Genomic DNA, 19,508 nt, shown 5'->3' on the forward strand with positions numbered 1-19,508 from the left:
ATAACATACAAATTAAATTTACAAAGTTATATACTGCAGTGCGGTTGAAGGCAAGAAAAAATGAAAGACACATTATTTTAAAGGTTGGCCAAAAGATGTGTGAGCGGTTACTTTCCACGTTAAATTACATAAAAACGAAATTTCTAGCCTGCTATAGTGCTAATAGCCAGTGCCACCTTCACAATTAAGTCGCAAGAGTACACTTAATTTGGCGAGCCATTCAAGGAAGCAATTATTATTAAAAGTGACAAGAGACAAACTAGGTGCAAGGGGCAGCTTTTAAATAATTGGTTTTATTTTCTACCTTATTTAAATTACTGTAGACTTACTTCAAAATTTCAAGTAGCCTAATTGAGGATTACTTAAGTAACAAGTAAAGGTTTTCAAGCCAGCCCTTTTCAATCCAGCCCTACTCTCCTATCAAAGCTTTATCAACTCAGAACAAATTTATTCAATAGAATTTTTTCTTACAGATTTATCTACTACCATTAAACCAACATCCCACACTGAATATCGATCATCTAGCATAGCATCAACTGAAGGTAAAGTCAAGGCTGAAAATTGCTAATATTGCAGATTTACCACATACAAAGTTAATTCTCATGTAATTCATGACGTAGACCTACACTATTCACTAATTGTGCCAAATTAAATGAAAGTGATTTGGCTTTGTTGCTTGCCGAAAAAAAGATTCTACATATTATTTCATAAAGATGGTTGTTCTTTTTTTTGAATCTTTATCCCGGAGTGGAAAAAGCCTCTGGTAGGTTATTCCTGACAGTTTCGTATACTTGTAAAGGCTTTAAATCAATGACGCAGTACCGGTTACCGAAATTAGTAAAGCTTCTGATAATAGTTGAAGTGTTGGTTGTCTGTGAATTATTCTACCCACAAAGTGGAGCTGAGTGGAGAGCAGTCTTGAAATGTGTTGCTCAAGCGCACCCCGAGAATCGAACCAACGCCGCTTGATGTTGATTCAGACGCGTCACCACTGAGCTAACGGGACGGTCTAATCGTTGGTTGCATCGATTTAAGGTTTGCCTGAAGGTGGACACGAAGATTGGCTTCCTTGCCTTCCCGTCCATTTAATCTAAACCTTCAACCACCGGGTGTATGCCTGGATACGACAAACAAAAAAATGTTTGCACATTTCTAGAAACCCATAATTGCGATGAGATCCACGAATTATCATGTGACGAGCCTTATTATAGCCGAATAATACGTGTACGGGAACAATGCAAGAATGTGACAAAACAAGAATATCATAAACTGGATTTGTATCGTATCAAGTTCACCGACAAGTTCAAACTGATTATGTGTGAAACACCGAAAGTAAGTGATAAATATTTTTGAAAAAAAATAGTTATTGAATGTGATTGTCATAAAATAATATTCACTATCTGAATTATTGTCAGGGCTGCCATGCCGTTCTGGTTTAGTCCTTAATTTATACAACAACGTCCCAATAAATATTACTGTCCTTACTTTTAAGAAATGTCCTTATTTTCGACTTGCGTTCTTATCATATTTTATTAGGGTTGGGCAAACAACATCACTTTTTTTACAAGGAGTGTTTTTTATGGCCATTTTTCACGCTGATCACGAATCCGTTGAAATTTTTGACTTAGGATGATGTCTTAGGTTGGTAAAATGCAAAAATTCAAAATGGCCGCCAAATTCACGCATTTTTCACATAAAATTTGATAATTATGTTTTATTAGGTCATGTAATATGTCATTTGTTATGTTTTCAGGGTCACTGATATCGAATATAAGGTCAAAACAGTGATACATAATGGCTTTATACAGTTATAGCTAAAACTGTGTATTTTTTATTGAAAAATACTTACTTTTTAATTTCAGAACCATTTTTGAGTTGATTATATCTTTTGTTTTTGATGTTGTACGTTTTTCGTGTCGTTACAGATAATCAACAGTGATGTCTGAAACTAGTTATATACTTAATACACGAAGTGACTCTGTGAAAAAAACGTTGTATGGGATAGTTTACCATGAGGAACCTGAAATAAAGACGTTGAGTAAATTACCCGATGAAAAATACATCCTCGGTCGCATGTTAAATGTAATCACAACAAAGAAAGGACAGAAACAACTGACACTAGTGGATAGCAGCAAAATAGTTGCAACTGAACTTTGCAAAGATTGGGTGAAAAAGAACGTATACCCAGAGCATGAAAGAGTGGTATCCAAAAAAATCAAAAATGACTATGAACTACTGAGAAATTTGTGCAAGCAAGATAACAATACAAGGTACAAGAAAACGGATGCGTGGATTAGTAAAGTAATGAGTTTTAATGAGAGAATGATTAAAAATGCATACGATGTTCGAACAAAAAACAGCGACTATCAAGCGAAATTAGAGAAGCAGTTTGGAGTAAAAATGACTCCAGAAGATGAAGAATTCTACTGTGATAACTGCTTTAGAAGTTATAAAGCTATTTGTCTATCTACTGTTTCAAGTTTCTGGCGAAAACAAAAGCACCGACAAGATACACGCCAATTATCAGCTGAGAAGAATAGAGAAGAAATGAAATCTTCTACAATGCGAGAAATGGAGGGTAGAAAGTTGCAGTATGAGGAATCATTGTCTCTGGCTGATGGCGATAGTCAATCAATCATGATCAGCGGTGAGCAGAAACAAGATGTGGGTTTTTCAATGGATAATCTGAACTTTCGTACGTCTTCATCTTCTTCCATCACTACCCGTAGTAAGAAATCGTCTAGTTTACCTGATACTCTGGACAGTGCCAATGACGTCTACAGTGATCGTTTCCCAAAAGTCAAGGTCAGAGAAAGTCGCAATAAACTCAACGAAAAAATAGTGCGATGTACAGTGCAATGTTTCTCGGATTATAAAGTGAGTGCTGCGGATTTAGCCGGTATAATAGTACAAACTGGGTACAATTATACCGGCTAAACTGGTAGCGGCACCTAGTGAATGGAATAATTTCTCGGCAACAAGACTTCAACAATCGGAAAAACTTCACTCTGCCAATCTCGGTAACCGGCCCTGCGTCAAGTGCCTCTACAAGTATGCGAACAAGTACCAGGAATAACCTATCAAGGCTTTGTCAGAGGATAAAGATTCAAAACCAAACCAAACCAAACTGCTAACTTGATATTTGAATACTTGAGTCGCCGTCAGTCAATATTAGATTTCTTCGACGCTATTGTTAATCCTAATGCCAACAAACTAGTACTCGCAGTTTCCACGTACATCCAAAACGATTGATTCTTGTGTTGTGCTGAAGTTTACCGAATGCTTAGTGACGAGCTGATTATGCCTCTGATGGGACTGCTTGGTATTGATAAACGTGAAGATGAAACGGGTAGTGAGAGAACTTGGGAAGGTGTCAGGTCGTTTTTCGATAAGAAAATACCAGAAATTAGAGCCAAGCAAGAGGAGTGCATAAACGCGGAGAGGGGTCAAGTCCGATTGTATGGTGCTGTACTGAATGAAGTTCTAGATGCAATGGACAGACAGTTGTCCGAGATGAACTTTTTTGCAGGTCAAAGTAGTGACGACGTCAAATTGAAACATGCACCATTGACAAATTTAGGATGCGAATCCGAATTCGCCAAACTTGATAACCGTATAACTTTCAGTTCTCATAGATTCGTCGTTTACAGATCTCAGTGAAGATGAGAAGTTGAAGAAGTGGAAATGGGCGAGGTGCTCAGAAGAAGTTACCCAGGCGAAAAAGCTTGAACAAGACTTTATTGTTAAGTTAAAAACAAGTCAACAACTTGCGCTTCTGAAGAAGCAAGAAGCGAAGAAGAAGAAAATGTCCAAAGTGCTACTGGTACTTGAAGAGTGTAAGAAGCATGGAGGTCCGGCGACTCCAAATACCCTTGACTCTCTTAATAGACTTAATGAATCCCAACTGCTCAAGGAAATTGGTTACCTTAGATCGACAGTGGCGCCCGATATACGCCAAAAGCGTAGAGTTAAATGTGCCGACGGTATAAAAACATTCACGTTTGAGAAGTTTAGTGTAGACGAACTGAAAACATCCATCAGAAATGCTATCAAGCCAGAAGACAATGTTTCTGTTGATGTCGATATCCTGCTGAAAAATATATATCCTTTGAAATTCAAAGGACTCTTGTACAAACAAAGTTGTTGACATGCTGGTATCCAGATGTTGAAGTGAAAATTAAAGTAGCTTATGGAAATTTATATCTTAATTTTTTCCTTTGAAATTATGGTTCTGCTCACATTTTTGTGCAGATTTTATCGCAATGTGTATCTGGAACGATCCAGTTGACCTGTACGAGTTTAAAAGCATGATTATCGATATCAGTGACCCTGAAAACAGAAGATATGACATATTACATGACCTAGTAAGATATAATTATCAAATTTTAGCTGAAAAATGTGTAAATTTGGCGGCCATTTTGAATTTTTGCATTTTACCAACCTAAAACATCATCATAGATCAAAAATTTCAACGGATTTGTGATCAGCGTCAAAAATGGCCATAAAAAACACTCCTTTTAATGGGACAACAGAGAAAAAGTCTATGTGTGCCCAACCCTAATTTTATATTCAGCACTACCATCGGCGTTGCAAATCATATTTTTTCCTGTAATCTTTTTGATCTCATTATATCGATTGTTGACTTGATGTAACCTCGTTTGTTGATATCAATTCATTGTGTAAGCCGAAATGCACAAACTAATCTCAAAGAACAAGAAAAAGCTAGAAACGTAGCCGTAGGAGAGTAAAACATTTTGAGGGCGCAAACAAATCTTGCCCAAATTTTGTCTGTGCAAATATACTTTCAAAAATGCAACATTACTCACAATCTCTGAGGTGGTGCATAGTCTAATACAAGGGTGCAGAACCTTTTTAGGTAAGAGAGCTATGAAAGCTACATTTTTGGAAATCTGTTTTCGTAAGAACGATATAACGCTTTAACACCTAGTACAACTAACATGTAGTGGCAGGTGATGAGTTTGCAAAAGTGTTTTCTCAAGATGAAATCATAGTAAATGTTTTTTCAATACCACCGTTATGTTAATTGCCTTCGCCTTCGTATGTCTAAATTCTATGAAATCTGAGACAAGACTTCTAACACCAAATCCGCTTATTTTCATTCTATACACAACATGAATTGCTGTATATCTAGATTTCGAGTATTAAACTCTCTTCAGTAGGCTACAGCTTGAGTAGCGAATGAATAAACACTACAATGAACCAGTATATATAATGCGAAAACAACACGTAGGCAACAATGACGAAACAAATGCTTCATCATCAATGTCTACCTGGCAGGAGATTTGATAGTAGCGAAACGATAAATAGTTTTATGTTAATAATTTTGTTATTTTTGTTATGTTAATAACTGGACATTTTCCACCAAATATTTTTACAAGTAGCTGCATTAGTAGAGTATGGACAAAAATCAAAAAACCTAAGCAGATTTCCGATGCTAAAACAGAAACCTCATAAAGTTATCAGTACCCAACAGGCTTTCAAAACTGTACTTGTACCGATGAAAAAATGTAGGCTACTAGTGGGCTTTCAAAATTGTAGGCTACCGATAAAGAAATGTATGCTAGTACTCTAATAAATATCTGAAGTAAACTTACATCTGCTTACCAACTGTATACTTTTCCATTTACTTTCTGCAGATACTGAATCGAAGCTTAACATTTAGCCCAAATTGCAATACCAAACCTTCCAAAGTTGATGATGCTATATTTTACATTCCAAGAAAATGTTAATGTACTTCAAAATACAACTCTATACAAAGTTCCTAAACTGATGGTAAAATGTCAAAAACTCATGGAAAAATAGATTTGTCCAAATAACTAGACATTTTCCTCAAATGATTTTATTAATAACTGGATTAGTAGGATATACAGAAAAAGTTAAAAAAAACTCATAAGGTTACCAATACCCTGCAGGCTTTTGAATGCTACTCGTGAAGAAATGTAGCCTACATGCTAGTAAATGAGCTTACTTTTATTCGCCAATTTGAAGCGAAACTTATTATTCTGCCCAAATAGCAATACCACATGCAGTATAGTTTCCAAAATCGATGATAATTACTACATTTTACATTTATTAGAAAATACTAATGTATCTCATAAATTATAACAATTATATAAAGTTTGTAAACTGGTGAGACGTCGAAACATCATGGTAAGATTGATTTGTCCAAATAACTGGAACTTTTGCACAAATTTGCGACGTTTTTTTCCGCTAAGGAGCGACCGCCCCCCATCTCCTACAGCTATAGCTAGAAACTGTTTTCTAGTATAAAATAATATGGTCAATGACTTGACATGTGCTGACGTTTAAGCCGAAAAATGTCGTTTTCTCATCCTTATGTTCAAGTGCAAATCGATGGTAGCGCTGTTTATTGCTATTACATGTATTGGGTATGGGAACGTTCAAATATTACGTAACGCCTTCGAGGGGGAGGGGGGGTTCATGCAAAGCGTTACGTTAGCGTCACATCGGGGGGGAGGGGGTTCAAGCAAAACGTTACGTAACGCTTTGGAGTACGAAATGGTAGTTTTTTGTGCTGAATTTGTAGTGAAAAAGCGTTACATGGGGGAGGGGGGGATTGAAAAAAGCGTTACGTTGGCGTTACATGGGGGAAGGGGGGGGTCAAAAATTCGGAAAAAAAGCGTTACGTAATATTTGAACGTTCCCTATTTGATATTTTTATCAATATTTGGAGTAATGCGATTTAAATATTTTATTGTTAATGATACCTTTTTTTCTTTGGCCAAAATGTACTGTAGGCCTACGATTTTTTATCGCAACAAGAGCAAAAGGAGAACTGCTCCTACTTTTCCAAAACGCTGGCAGCTAAAGTGTTAAGAAGTGTTTCAAACGAAATATATTAAATAATCCTCTTGCACTTTTTTGTGATGTAAATCTTGCAATGAATCAAATTATTGAACCGCACAATCGACGTAAAAGGAGGATTTCATAGCTATTGACTAATGTAGTGTAGGCCAAGAATCCTAACCGAAAAAAGAGAACTACCATCAGCAGCCTGTTAGGAAGCAGTGGCGCGGGAAGTATTTTTCTCTAGGGGGGGCTGAAGCTGTCGTAGTGTTGTGAGCTTCTGGGGGGCTTCGCCCCCCAGACCCCCCTTACATGGGGGGACATTTACAACTGGGCATTCGGTCTCCTCCTGTGCAAAAAAAAACGACGCTAAAACACACACATTGCAAATTGTAACAAATGAAGAACGGCAAACAGCAAAGCAGCTGTTCAGGAAATTAAAAATGAAAACGAACAAATTAGAAAGTTATATGAAAACGACAGTTTGTAGAAATGAGCTCTCACGCGCTTCCGAAGATTGATTTTCGCTCAGGTGTTTTCTCTATAAACTGTGTCATAAGTTCTTTGACATCAACAGTGTCCAAAATGTTTTGGTGGACAAGCATCAACGCAAGATGAGTAGGCCTACCGTAAGTCGTTTTTGTGTCATTGAGCTTCTCAACCACGTTTTCAGGCGTCTTAGAGCAGAAAAAGAACGTTGTGATGATGCAACCGAAACCGAGAGGCAAAAGCAGAGCTCCACGAATTTTCGCGTTTCTTTGAAAAGATTTAGTGTTTGAGGGTTTAGTTGCAATAGTATCTCAGCAACCTTTTGAACGGAGTTTGCGGTTTTTCCACTTACAACATCGCTGAGCAAAGTAGGCAAAGTTCCGTTTTTAGGCTATCTTTTCTGATGGCATTGGGTAAGCTGATCTCAGTATCAGATCTTTCCTCACCGTTTGCATAGATCAAAAAGACCTTCTCTCTGTTGGCTGCTGTAAGCAGATCCGCCTGGTCGAATCTTCGATCAAACTCAGCTTGAACCAAATCAAGGGCTTCGATGTATTGCCGTTTCTACGCTCCTTCTCCCGCAGACGACAAAGCATCCGATTCCTCTGTGTTTCGAAATCTTGCTGGAGTTTTTCTCACTCGGGGATCCTTTGGCGTCTTTAGGTTATTGACAGACGCAAAGACGTTCGCTGCTTCCATAAGCTTGGAAACGGATTCATCTTTTCTGAGATTTTTGATCCGTTCGCGGAGAGTGGTGATTGATTCCAAAGCTGAAGAAGCAAAGATCTTTGGAGCTGTCTTGCAACGGCTTCTGCTGGCTGAAAAACTTCCCCGCTGCAGGTAATCGCAAAATAAAGCCGCGTCGTGCGTGCTTGTTTTACCAAGCCGAATATGTTTGCACGAGCGTTTCCTCTCATTGCACTACGCAGCGTTTCTTAACCGGGGGTGCTAGCACCCCTTGGGGGTGCTGGAATAGATTGTAGGGGGTGCTAAATGCATGCAGTATAATATTAAAAAATGCCATTTTAATTTTCTGTATTTTTTTGTTATTCTGCCAGTATCAGCAGTTGTCATATCAATGATTGCTGTTTCGAAGTAGCCTACATGATTTGCTGTCATTGTAGTCATCTCCCAGTCAAATACTCAAATTGATCCTGAGTAGATTGTGCGAACTTATCTGGTGGGTGTTTTGTTGTAATATTGTTGCTCACCTCTCGCTTCTAGAAACCACCATGGCAAAGTATCCAGAGTGGATACAGCAGCCTTCTTGGCAGACATGAGTGATCATAGGCTATTAGACTAAAGGAGGAGCTATGATTGACATGCAGGTGAATCAGAGTTGTGGGACAAACTTTCGTCCTTCCGCTTGCTGATTTCTGGTGTGACCAGTTGACAGCACATCCTGCATTGGCACGAGCAGCAATGGAATTGATCGTCCCATTTCCGACTAACTACCTGTGTGAAAAGGCGTTCTCCACCATGCTCCAAATGAAAACAATTGGCCGGAGCCGCCTTCAACATGGGTTGCTCCACGATATGAGAGTGGCTTTGACAAACACGAAGCCTCGAATAGAGAAATTGGTCACACATAAGCAACAACAGAAATCACATTGATACATGTGTAACTAGATACCCAGCTGGGTAACTTAAATATGCTTAAGTTTGTCCATGTTCTTTTACTATTCTCGGGTTTTCCTATTTCTTTTATCACCAATGACGACAGTAGTTTTAAAGAATAAACAAAATGATCAATTTGTACTTCGCTTTCCTTTCAATAGTGCAGGCCAAAGTTTAATGGCGGCGTCGAAATTTTGACATGCTATTTGATTACTGGCGGTATATTTTGTATATTTTGTCGCCTAACAAACGGTGCTGTTGTTTTAAGAGAGTTGATTACTTACATATGGTTATAATTGAATTTCTGTTGGTGAATGAAAGCCAAATACCAAATCCTGATTCAACTTCGTTAAAACAACTGCTCAGTTTGTTAAACAACAAGAGACTTCATCACAAAATATATCTCCAGCGATCTGAAGGCATGTTAAAATTTCGGCCTGTACTGAACTTTTGGTCGGTACTGTAGTAGTCTTATGTCAATAATAGTTAGGGGGTGCTAGACTGGTCAGGCCTGTTTACAGGGGTGCTAAAGTCAGAAAAGGTTAAGAAACGCTGCACTACGGTATCTTCTGTCATGTCGGTCAGACTTGACAAAGCAATATCATGTATTATTGTAATGTTCAGAAGTAGCCTACGCATGAAATGTAAATATTGCAGAATGATGTCGAATAAACGATGTACCGCCGTGTTAGTAGGGAAGGTGGCTAGCACCGCCACTGAGAGGTATAGCTCCCTGTGATTGACGACTCTTTATTGCAAATGATGAGCGCGACACGTAACAGGAACTCGATTCATCGTAGCAATTAGTGTTCGAAAAAATTTCTGAAATTATGTTATGTAGGCCTACCTTAAATTGTCAGAATTTTCTAGGGGGGGCTGAAGCAATTATTAAAAATTCCAGGGGGGGCTGAATTTTCTCTAGGGGGGGCTGCAGCCCCTTGAGCACCCCTACTTCCCGCGCCCTTGTTAGGAAGTGCCACCTCTCAAAATAAGTACATTTTATTTTCCAGGCAGCAAGTAGTACAATGCAAGATGTTTTGCTTGGTCTCGACGATACCTACTTAAAAAAGTATCCAATTCCAGAGAGGAGTCCTTGCAGACAGTATGGAAACGAGTGTTTTGTTCGGTAAGCAATAGCAAGTATAAATCGATCAGTAGCGTTAACCAAGGTAAGATCCAAAGTGGAATTTTGGACCCAGGCCCTCGTGATGATTTTAGGGGCTCGTAATCAAGGTCATTGAGAAGGTAATGAGATCCTCGTGTCCCAAATTAAGGAAACTGTGTCTAGCCTAAAAAAAATACATCGCAAGAATACGCTGCGGTTTCCCCAAGTTTGCAACAGACAAAATAAAATTTTTCTCACCCTCTCTCTCTCTCAGAAAGGTCGGGCCCCTAAAATTAATCATTTCGGGCTCGGATCCAAAAGCACTCCCTGGTATTTCTTGTTTACGCTACTGGTCGTAACTTTTCCGATGGGCTAGGAAGCTTATAGAAACCACTTCATATTCGTTGGAAAGAGTGCGCTTTTCACAGAAGTGTCATAATTGGAGGCCATCTCAATGGTACCGGACCCGAGTTATTCTTTTGCCAGACCTGATGACGGATATTTGCTACAAAAACTAGATTTTTTGTTGATTTGCCGGATGCTGCTTCGTTGAAAATTACTAAACTGTACTTTTATCTCAGTGCTTACTGCTAAAATGTAATCACGATTGTCGAATTTATTAGATGTAGGCTAGAATACTGTGCAAAGATAAAAATATAGTTGTCGGCTTTAAAATTATATGAAACTTACCAGTGGAGTAAATTTTGTCATAAACTCAAGTCTTGTGGCATAATTACATCTAAATGGCTACAATGAGGTCACAAAGACTCATTCAGAAACGAAGCAAGACAACTTCAAACTCACAATCCCTCTAAATCGTGACAATAACAAAGAAACAAATAAATTGAGAGTGTATGAACCTGTTTTCGTTTCAGTCTTTCAAAAGAACAAATACGCTTTCGAGTGGACAACTATACGTCATTTCTTGTAGCACGTCATCCCTTGGAAAGGCTGGTATCCGCTTATATTGACAAGTTTGAAAAAAACAACCCCTACTATCCATTCGTTGTGGGACAACCAATTGCGAGGAGACAAGCTCATTTATATCTACATGGAGTTGGTACTTAGTAAGTTTGTAAAGTGTTAACCTTCAACCCTATGTTGGTTGTATGTAGGCACTTGAAACTGAATTAGCGTGGTGTTGTTTCATCAACTAAACAGATCTTCTTCCTTGGTTTGAGACATAGATTTGAAACTTTATGGTAGACTGTGGCAAGTCAAGTAAGGGAAGTTATCCGGTGTAGTAAAAAATAAATTGGTGGTGCAAACAATTGTAACATGCGGTATACTCGTGTACAGAAGGTTGGTTTAATGACAAAACATAGCGATTACTTTATTTCCCACATAACAATTTAATAGTTGAGGCGTTTGATGTTTGCTTTAAAAAAGTATCAACATCAAATCTTGTGGTATTTGTTTCCAAACCTTGAGAGTTGAAATACCAAAGAAGGCACCTTGTGGGAGCAATAAAATTTTTATTATCAATTTGGTGTGGTATTAAAAGTATAAAACTTTAAAATGTCCCAGAAAAAAACATCTTTGACAAAAAAACTGATGTCATGTGTGAAAAACGGAGAAGAGAGTGGCGATGACATGTAAGCTACAATACATTTATGCCTAAGACGAATTAGTCAATTCAACAAAGTAAATAAACGGTTAAATAAAAAACTTCTAATGCAGCTAAATCTAATGAAAGACCAAACTAAAGACCGAGAAACTGTGATTGTATTGAGCTGCTTCGTGCAACCGATGAGCAGGGCATGGAATGGGATTAAATAGGAGATGGTATAGAAGGCAGGTTTTACTTATGGGCCAGTTCGAGAAGACAGAGTTTCAGTAGTGATAAAATTTTGAAAAGTCATCAGCAAGCTCTTAATAATAGATCATAACAAAGTTAAGTACAAGAGAAGCCACGGAGGTTGGAAAACCCTCGCCAGAAAGTGGCACTCACTCCAACTCAAAATAGCATTTACAACGCACGCTGCAGTATAACTTGGTAAAGCGCTGAGAGCAATGGATGGTTGCCGTAACTACAGCGCGATATAGGCCTACAACACACACATTAATATACAGTGGGTAAACTACTCGGTGAGTCGGTGGTGACACCAAATGTGTTCATTAGTTGAGGTTATATTAAAAACTTCCCAAATAATTTTCTGAGAACCAATTTCTTGCTCAATAACTCCAAATAAGGAAATGAGGGTACGTTTGAGCATCAACACGGATTGATGTGGCAAAGAAAATTATCTGATTTATTGTCTGCACCCGGCACAAAGTGTAGATATAAACTTCACTTTGTCAAAATTTTGACTGACACCGTTTATGATTTCGAAAGCTGCTTTTGCATTTTTTGTATGTCCACCATTGTGGTCTGCATATCACCAAGTTCAGTTACCACCTAATTTACAGGACTTTATTTGAATAAGATATTGAAAAAGCCGCCTTTATGGCGACGAAAGATTTATTAATAAACTATAGCCTACTAGTTTCCGAACCTGAATCAATGTAAAAATGGCAGCTTTGCTGTCTGGGAGGCTGTGGGCTAAGTAGTTTTACAGAAAAGTTTGATGTCTTAGAGTCGTAGGCCTAATATGTCACACGATTATTATTTTTTCGTTTTATTTTTCAAGCCAAAGTTTGGTGAAGATGACATTGGATGCCGTCAAAGCTTTGAAAACATTTCAAAACTTATCACCTTCTTCACAAGAGGAAGTTCTTGACTACATTCACGTGTTGAAGACTGGACATATATATTTCCCACAGTTTGTTAGGCAAGTAATAATAATAATAATAATGTTATGGATTTATTTATTGTCGCACTTCAACAGCTAAGGTCTTTTAGCGACAGGGCTCATTTTCAATTTAATATCAGGTTTACAATGTCATTACATTATTACCCGACTCATTCTCAGTGCGTTATTCAAGAAAGAACACAATCGGTACCGTTTTTAAAGTCTTCGGTTTGACCCGACCTGGAATCGATCTCAGATCTACCAGCACCAGAGCCGAAGGCGAAACCACTCGGCCACTGATCTGTTTGTTAGGCAAGTATTTGGATTTGCACTAGGCATTGAATTATATGCCCAACAGTAGCGTTATGCTACCGCCCCTTAACAAAGCAAATTGTAGGGCAAGGGTAAAGAAAAACAGACTGGTACCTTTAAAACATTGCGGCGTATTGCAAAATCTATTAGCCTACTCATTCAAAACACAGGCAAACAGTCGACCAAAGCAATTGGTAAATTTTTGTCTGAACTTTCATAAGCAAATGGTGTATAACGCTGAAACTAAGCAACCATTGGTACATAAGTAATACTTTTGGTTGTGAAGACTTTCCACAAACAGTCCATCGCACCCCACGAAATCCGACAGGATAAAAGTGAGGGCAACTTTGTATCTAGAAGTGCATGGTTGCCCCGCTGAGAAAGCAGGGCGAAAGCTTTTTGCAAAGATTAATCTCAAGACAATGCACTGAAGCATAGTTAAAACTGCAACCATTCAATTCGCCAGTTTGCTACCGGTTTTCTCTAGTAGTTATGCTGAGTCAGCAAAACGTATTAACCGCCGACAGAGGGCGTACGTGCCGAGTTTAAAACAACGGAAGCTGGCGAACTAGGTATATTTATTAACTATGACTGAAGCCAGTGTGTGATGTTTGAAGCGTTAGTGTTGCAATAAATATATAAGATTCAATGGTTTGCCACTGGAGGTGCGGTTTTCATACAACATCTGACTACCACAAAAAAAGGTTTTGTGCAGCACTCCATATGGTGCAAACAACCACACAGGGCAACTTCACACCAAACTTGATGCATTTACAAATATGCAATAAAATGTTCTCAGCTGATTATGGTCACAATATTATGCCGATCATACTTTGACCACGTTACTCCAATAATTAAGTCGCTTTATAGGCTCCCTGTATTTTATCGTGTAGAGGCTACTCTTTAAAATTGTTAGGTTAGTTTTTCTAGTGACTTAGGTTTGATAAGTTTAGACAAGTCACTGAGTTTTCAATCAGTGACTTATCAAGAAAGAAAGTTTTAAGACGGCAAACGTCGTTCAACATACATCATAATGACATCATAATGGTATTAAAACATATTTTAGGGAGGCAAGGCTACCTTCCTGCGTTCAATAAAGGTAGCCTAATAACATATTTTACCTGTTTAGGCATGTGATTGCAGTATACAAAAGTGGGAAAGCCGGAAGTTTGGACTTACATTGGAAGCCACAAGTGATGCTTTGTCACCCTTGTACTTTCAACTATGCTTACATCATAAAGTTCGATGACTTTTCCAAAGAAGCAAACCGTATGATCGATTATGTGATAGAACATTCAAAGTCAGACGTTTCGTCCACAGAAGATATTCATATCAAAAGTAGAAAAACTGCAGTTGGTCGTAATTCAGTGGCCGAAAAATATTACAAACAAATACCTGAAACAGACGTTCAAATTTTAAGGGAATTATATCAAAAAGACTTTTTATTTTACAACTACGACCCCTACCTTTATCATGGATATTGATGTTACATTTTTGACAAATGTAACCTATATTTAGTTTTATGCATGTAACTTATTATAGATTTGTCCTTCAGTTTTTTGCCTGGATGTCAGAAAGAATGTTTATAGAATATAAAAGGTTGCATTGTAAATTTTTATCAAAGTTTTTTTAATTTTATTTGTAAATGTTGGAGGTCAGCATAACAAAGATGGGCAAGATCACCAGTTTTGGCGATGTTGAAGATCACCAAGAATACGTAATCTTCAAGATCAAGATCACTTTTTGTGTACTTGATAAAATGAAGTTTTGATCAATAATGTTGCAAAAAAAATTACTATAAGCAAACTGATTAAAGGTGGTTGCTTTTAACTACTCGATCGCTGGCCAAAGAACTGTAATAGTTAGTGACTATTGTTATTAGGCCTATCATTAGTTTGTGTACAATCGCAACGTCACACCCAACAACGAGAGTAAATACAGCACTGAAACAGTCACAAAATTTGCAATTAGTTTTACTCTTTTTATTTTAGAAACACCTATAACTGCATTGTTTTTCACCAAATTTATGTCTGGTTCGTACGAGAAGTTTTTATTCGTGTTACTAAGTATTTTCTACTTTCACTTGATTATACAGTAGGCTATAAATGTTCAATGTATCATTTACCCATCTGGCAACCTTGAAACTGTTTTCTGCAGTTGTAAAATGTTTAGAGGTCTGCTGTGAGATAAACCGCTCCAAACAAAAGCTTTACAAAAAAGCAGCATGAGCTATGTTTTCATAATTAATATATTTGTTTATATTCAGACCCTAAACAATTATTGGTCTGGTTAATTTACTGCAATAACCTCTTTACGTGACCAAAGTCGTCTACGGAGTCCGGTTTTTTTAGCACTGCCATTCTAAACTTTTTGGGCCAAAGAAAGCAAGCAGTTGTTTTAGAATTTACAAAATAAAATTGTGAACGCAATTGAATCAATTTTTATCATACATCGACATTAAGTACCGATACCATAACGGATGTTGACTTATTTAGACAAACATGGAAAACTTTTATAATTTTGAAATAGCAACACTGACCAAATTAGATTGGAACTTCAAATCGACTTTTCTTGGACACATATGGTTTTAACAGCGGCTTAATGTTGGTCTCGGCCATTAATTGCTTTGTACAGTAAGCTAACTTACGAGTTCTAAAAAAATGCCTCTGTCCAGTAAGTAGGCTAAACTTCAATTTCAAAGTGATTTTGATCTTATTGTTCTTCAAAATCACCAAAGTAAAAGTGATCTTCAAGATCACTTGCATTCTTTAAGATCATGCCCATTGCTGAGTATAGTTAACTCTTCACGGATAGGAATCGGGCCTAGCGATACGTTTTGTTTTTATTTAAATCATTGCTGTTACCGCTGTATAGAAAGCATGAAACAAGGTTGGTTAGAAAAGTTATAAATTATCTCGTATGATTATTGTGGTAACAATTATTGTACCTGAAGGTTGGTGGCCTAAAAAGATTGACTTCTTTTTGTTAACGTTGATTAATTTCTACGTTCTCTTCCATGGTACGAAAAACGTAAAGAGTGCAATTTACTCATGCTATTTATTTACGAAGTATACAAATGCATATCGTACTACAAAGTCTGGCTGTGTTAGACTCAAGACGATCCCATGGACCATCTTGAGTCTGATGCAAATAAATATATATGCAAGTAATAAAATTGGTGTACCGTTGTTCTAGCAGAGTGGAATAGAACTTGAAAAACCAAATTTATAGCAATGCCAACCGTTCGGCCAGCGGGAGATCTCCCAAAGATAGACTACCGCTGCACCACGTACAACTGGAGCTTCTCTCCACTTTGGTCGTCATCAAGGTTCTCACTTGAATATTTTTTACTACCGTACCGGTACCCGCAAGATCTGCACTGGTGGCAGCTCTGGCCGGGGTCGCGCCAGCCTGTAACACCTTCCGCCGTGTCCTCTTACTCTCGATCTCACGCGACGTTTTGGTCCGACGCTCGAGCGCCATCTATTTTCAGGGCCGATCGATTCGGCAGGTGGGTTGTTACACACTCCTTGGCGGTTTCCGACTTCCATGGCCACCGTCCTGCTGTCTGGATCGACCGACACCTTTCGTGGGCTCTAATGAGCGTCGCATCGGGCGCCTTAGCGCCGCGTTCGGTTCATCCAGCATCGCCAGTCCTGCTTACCAAGAGCAGCCCAGACGGCGTCCTTTGATTCGTTTCCGGTCGGTTCTAAGCGAGCAACCGCCGGTTCTTAATAAAAGTTTGATAATAAGTCGTTGCAGTCTTAAGTATCTCTAGTTCATCGCTTGTTAGTTGTAGCTGGAATAGTTTATGGGGAAGACAGGGCAAGCAGGGACTGTTTGAAACTTCACAATTTTATTATTGGAGACAGTGTCCAGAGGTTATTCCAAGGTAAAGATGTGGGCTTCCTAAACCAATGTAACCTTTAAACTTCCACCCTAATTTTTTCTTTTAAATGTTTTTTGTTTCAGACCAATTCAATTTATGACTTAAAAATCATTTAATCAGCTTTGCTGTGATCTTTTGTATGATTTTCTGTTTTAAATACCTATCTTAAATTATAATCTTTGGCGCTTCCTCAGTGCTTTTTTCAAACAAATTAGTAATGCAGCTTATCAGAAATTATTAAAACAGATGAATATGTCATTAAGAACCGCTACGTTAAAAAGCATGCATGGCGCCATGTGGGACCTTCCAGCTAGTCAGGGGATCTTCGAAGCAGTGTATCACTTTATTGCTAAGGGAACGTTCAAATATTACGTAACGCCTTCGAGGGGGAGGGGGGGTTATGCAAAGCGTTACGTTGGCGTCACATCGGGGGGAAGGGGGTTCAAGCAAAACGTTACGTAACGCTTTCGAGTACGGAATGGTAGTTTTTTGTGATAAATTCGTAGTGAAAAAGCGTTACATGGGGGAGGGGGGGATTGAAAAAAGCGTTACGTTGGCGTTACATGGGGGAGGGGGGGTCAAAAATTCGGAAAAAAAGCGTTACGTAATATTTGAACGTTCCCTAACTAAAATATTATGATAAAAATCTTCTGATACTCAGACTGATTCGATGCTACCAGAAGCGATTTTATGTTTAAAGTGCTTCTTGCATGGTAGTTAAACTTCAATATGTACAGTAGGTAGGAGAGAGTGGGTCAGCTGAGCACCTTTTTGCTCAAGTCGCTTTTGCAAAAAAAAAACGTTTTATTTTGGAAAATTCCAAAAGAGTGGACCTGAAGCACTGATGAATTAGCTACATTTTAGGTTGTTTGATCATCTGATGATTTTTTTTATACAAGGTGTTTTAATAAATTTTACACCATTGATAGTCTTGTAACTTTGCCAATTATCGTTTATAGGCTACGATCTCAAATTTTAACTGTAGCCTACAGATACAACATAAAATTTTCTCTTAATTTTCAGCGGTTTTTCTTTTTAGATGTAGAAATTCCATACAATATCGCAGAAAAAGCATTTTGTGTACCGTACTTGAGTAGCCTATGTTAGAACACAGTCGAATAAGACTGTGCACGCAGCGTGCATTTGCACAACTATTTGGAAGAAAAGGGCTCCACAGTCCAAGTAAGATTTACACACAGCGGTTGGTCTCACGGTTAGTTTAGTCTCCCTCGTTAGCTCAGTGGTTACGCGCCCGGCTCAAGATCACTCTGCGCTGGTTCGACTCTGGGGGTTTGCCCTTGAACAACGCATTTTAGGACTGCTCTCCATCCAGCGGCACCTAGTGAATGGAATAATTTCCTGGCAACATCACTTTAACAATCGGAAAACTTCACTCTGCCCATCTCCAGTGCTGTGTTAGAGGAAGGTGGGGCAAGCAGGGACAAAAATATTTAAATAGCCATATTTTAGGAAATTCAATAAATCCCAATTGTTTTTTATACACAGGCCTGCAACAACTCATAGATGTTCCAAATCAAACTTTATCAGAAAATTCTGAGCAATGGCTGAGTTATTGCAATTTTTTATTTTTTGAAAATTGTCCCTCTTTGCCCCCCCATCCAGGGCAAAGAGGGACAGTTTCTTTTTTACCTTGAGGTTTAAATTTTTGAATATTGAGGGCTCAAAACCAAGAAATTTGTTAGAATAGATCAAAATCAAATCCTACAAATATAAGTTGTTTAATGATTATAATAAGCTAAACCCATGGTCTAGGCTTAGGCTACAAGCATTGAAATCACCATCCAACTGCAACCAAGACATTAAACAATCACTTCACTGCTTCAGTACATTTATTTATTTATAGGCCTAAGTATAGCCACAGGCAAGATTGACTTTGGGTCTATATTAAAACAGTAATGGTAATATACATACACCTCAACTGTCCCTGCTTGCCCCATTCTACATGTCCCTCTTTGCCCCAGGCTAGTCCATTAGGAAAAATTAACTTAGCTTGCTTTGTCTCAAACCCGTGACCTAACAAAACATATCATCACAAACTTCAAATATTACAGTAATAACTGGCCATTGTCATTTGAAACATTTCGCCCCGCAACACTTCATAAAACTCAAAAAGTTTTGTTTCAGCTTTTTAAAATTTTGGTGCAAAACCGACTATCAACAACCGCTGTCACCTCAAATCATTTTTTGTAAATCAATTTACATCCGACACCAGTCATTCAAACAGAGTTTCCGATGAAAACTTTTTATTTTAATTTTGTATTTTAGGAGAAATTTGAATGTCCCTCTTTGCCCCACCTTCCCCTAAACCCTTTGTAGGCTCCGGAGTCAGAATAATTTTGGGCCTTCTATTGTCCAGCAGCCCTATAGTGTTGTTTATACTTTCACTGCACCTATATGGAAATGTGGTTCACTTCAATAGACTTTCCCACCAGTTTAAAAAACAACACAAGTGTAAGTAAACACTAACACAGGTCTATCATTTCTTAGTTACACCTTTGCTCGGATTGAAAGCTAA

General features: G+C 38.2%; 1 protein-coding gene across 1 annotated transcript in view; it reads left to right on the top strand.

Annotated features, from left to right (window-relative positions):
* LOC145777679 (carbohydrate sulfotransferase 9-like) overlaps window positions 1-16,263 on the top strand; it is a 30,192-nt gene extending 13,929 nt beyond the window's left edge. Inside the window, exons 4-9 of the mRNA XM_082589116.1 lie at window positions 474-542; window positions 1,157-1,332; window positions 9,945-10,060; window positions 10,915-11,106; window positions 12,670-12,810; window positions 14,213-16,263. Coding sequence (XP_082445242.1) covers window positions 474-542; window positions 1,157-1,332; window positions 9,945-10,060; window positions 10,915-11,106; window positions 12,670-12,810; window positions 14,213-14,567 — 1,049 coding nt within the window. The 3' untranslated portion in view covers window positions 14,568-16,263. The remainder of the gene's footprint in view (window positions 1-473; window positions 543-1,156; window positions 1,333-9,944; window positions 10,061-10,914; window positions 11,107-12,669; window positions 12,811-14,212) is intronic.
* The last annotated feature ends 3,245 nt before the right edge of the window (window positions 16,264-19,508 follow it).

The sequence above is a fragment of the Aplidium turbinatum genome, chromosome 9, assembly GCF_918807975.1.
Source record: "Aplidium turbinatum chromosome 9, kaAplTurb1.1, whole genome shotgun sequence".
Lineage (NCBI taxonomy): Eukaryota > Metazoa > Chordata > Ascidiacea > Aplousobranchia > Polyclinidae > Aplidium > Aplidium turbinatum.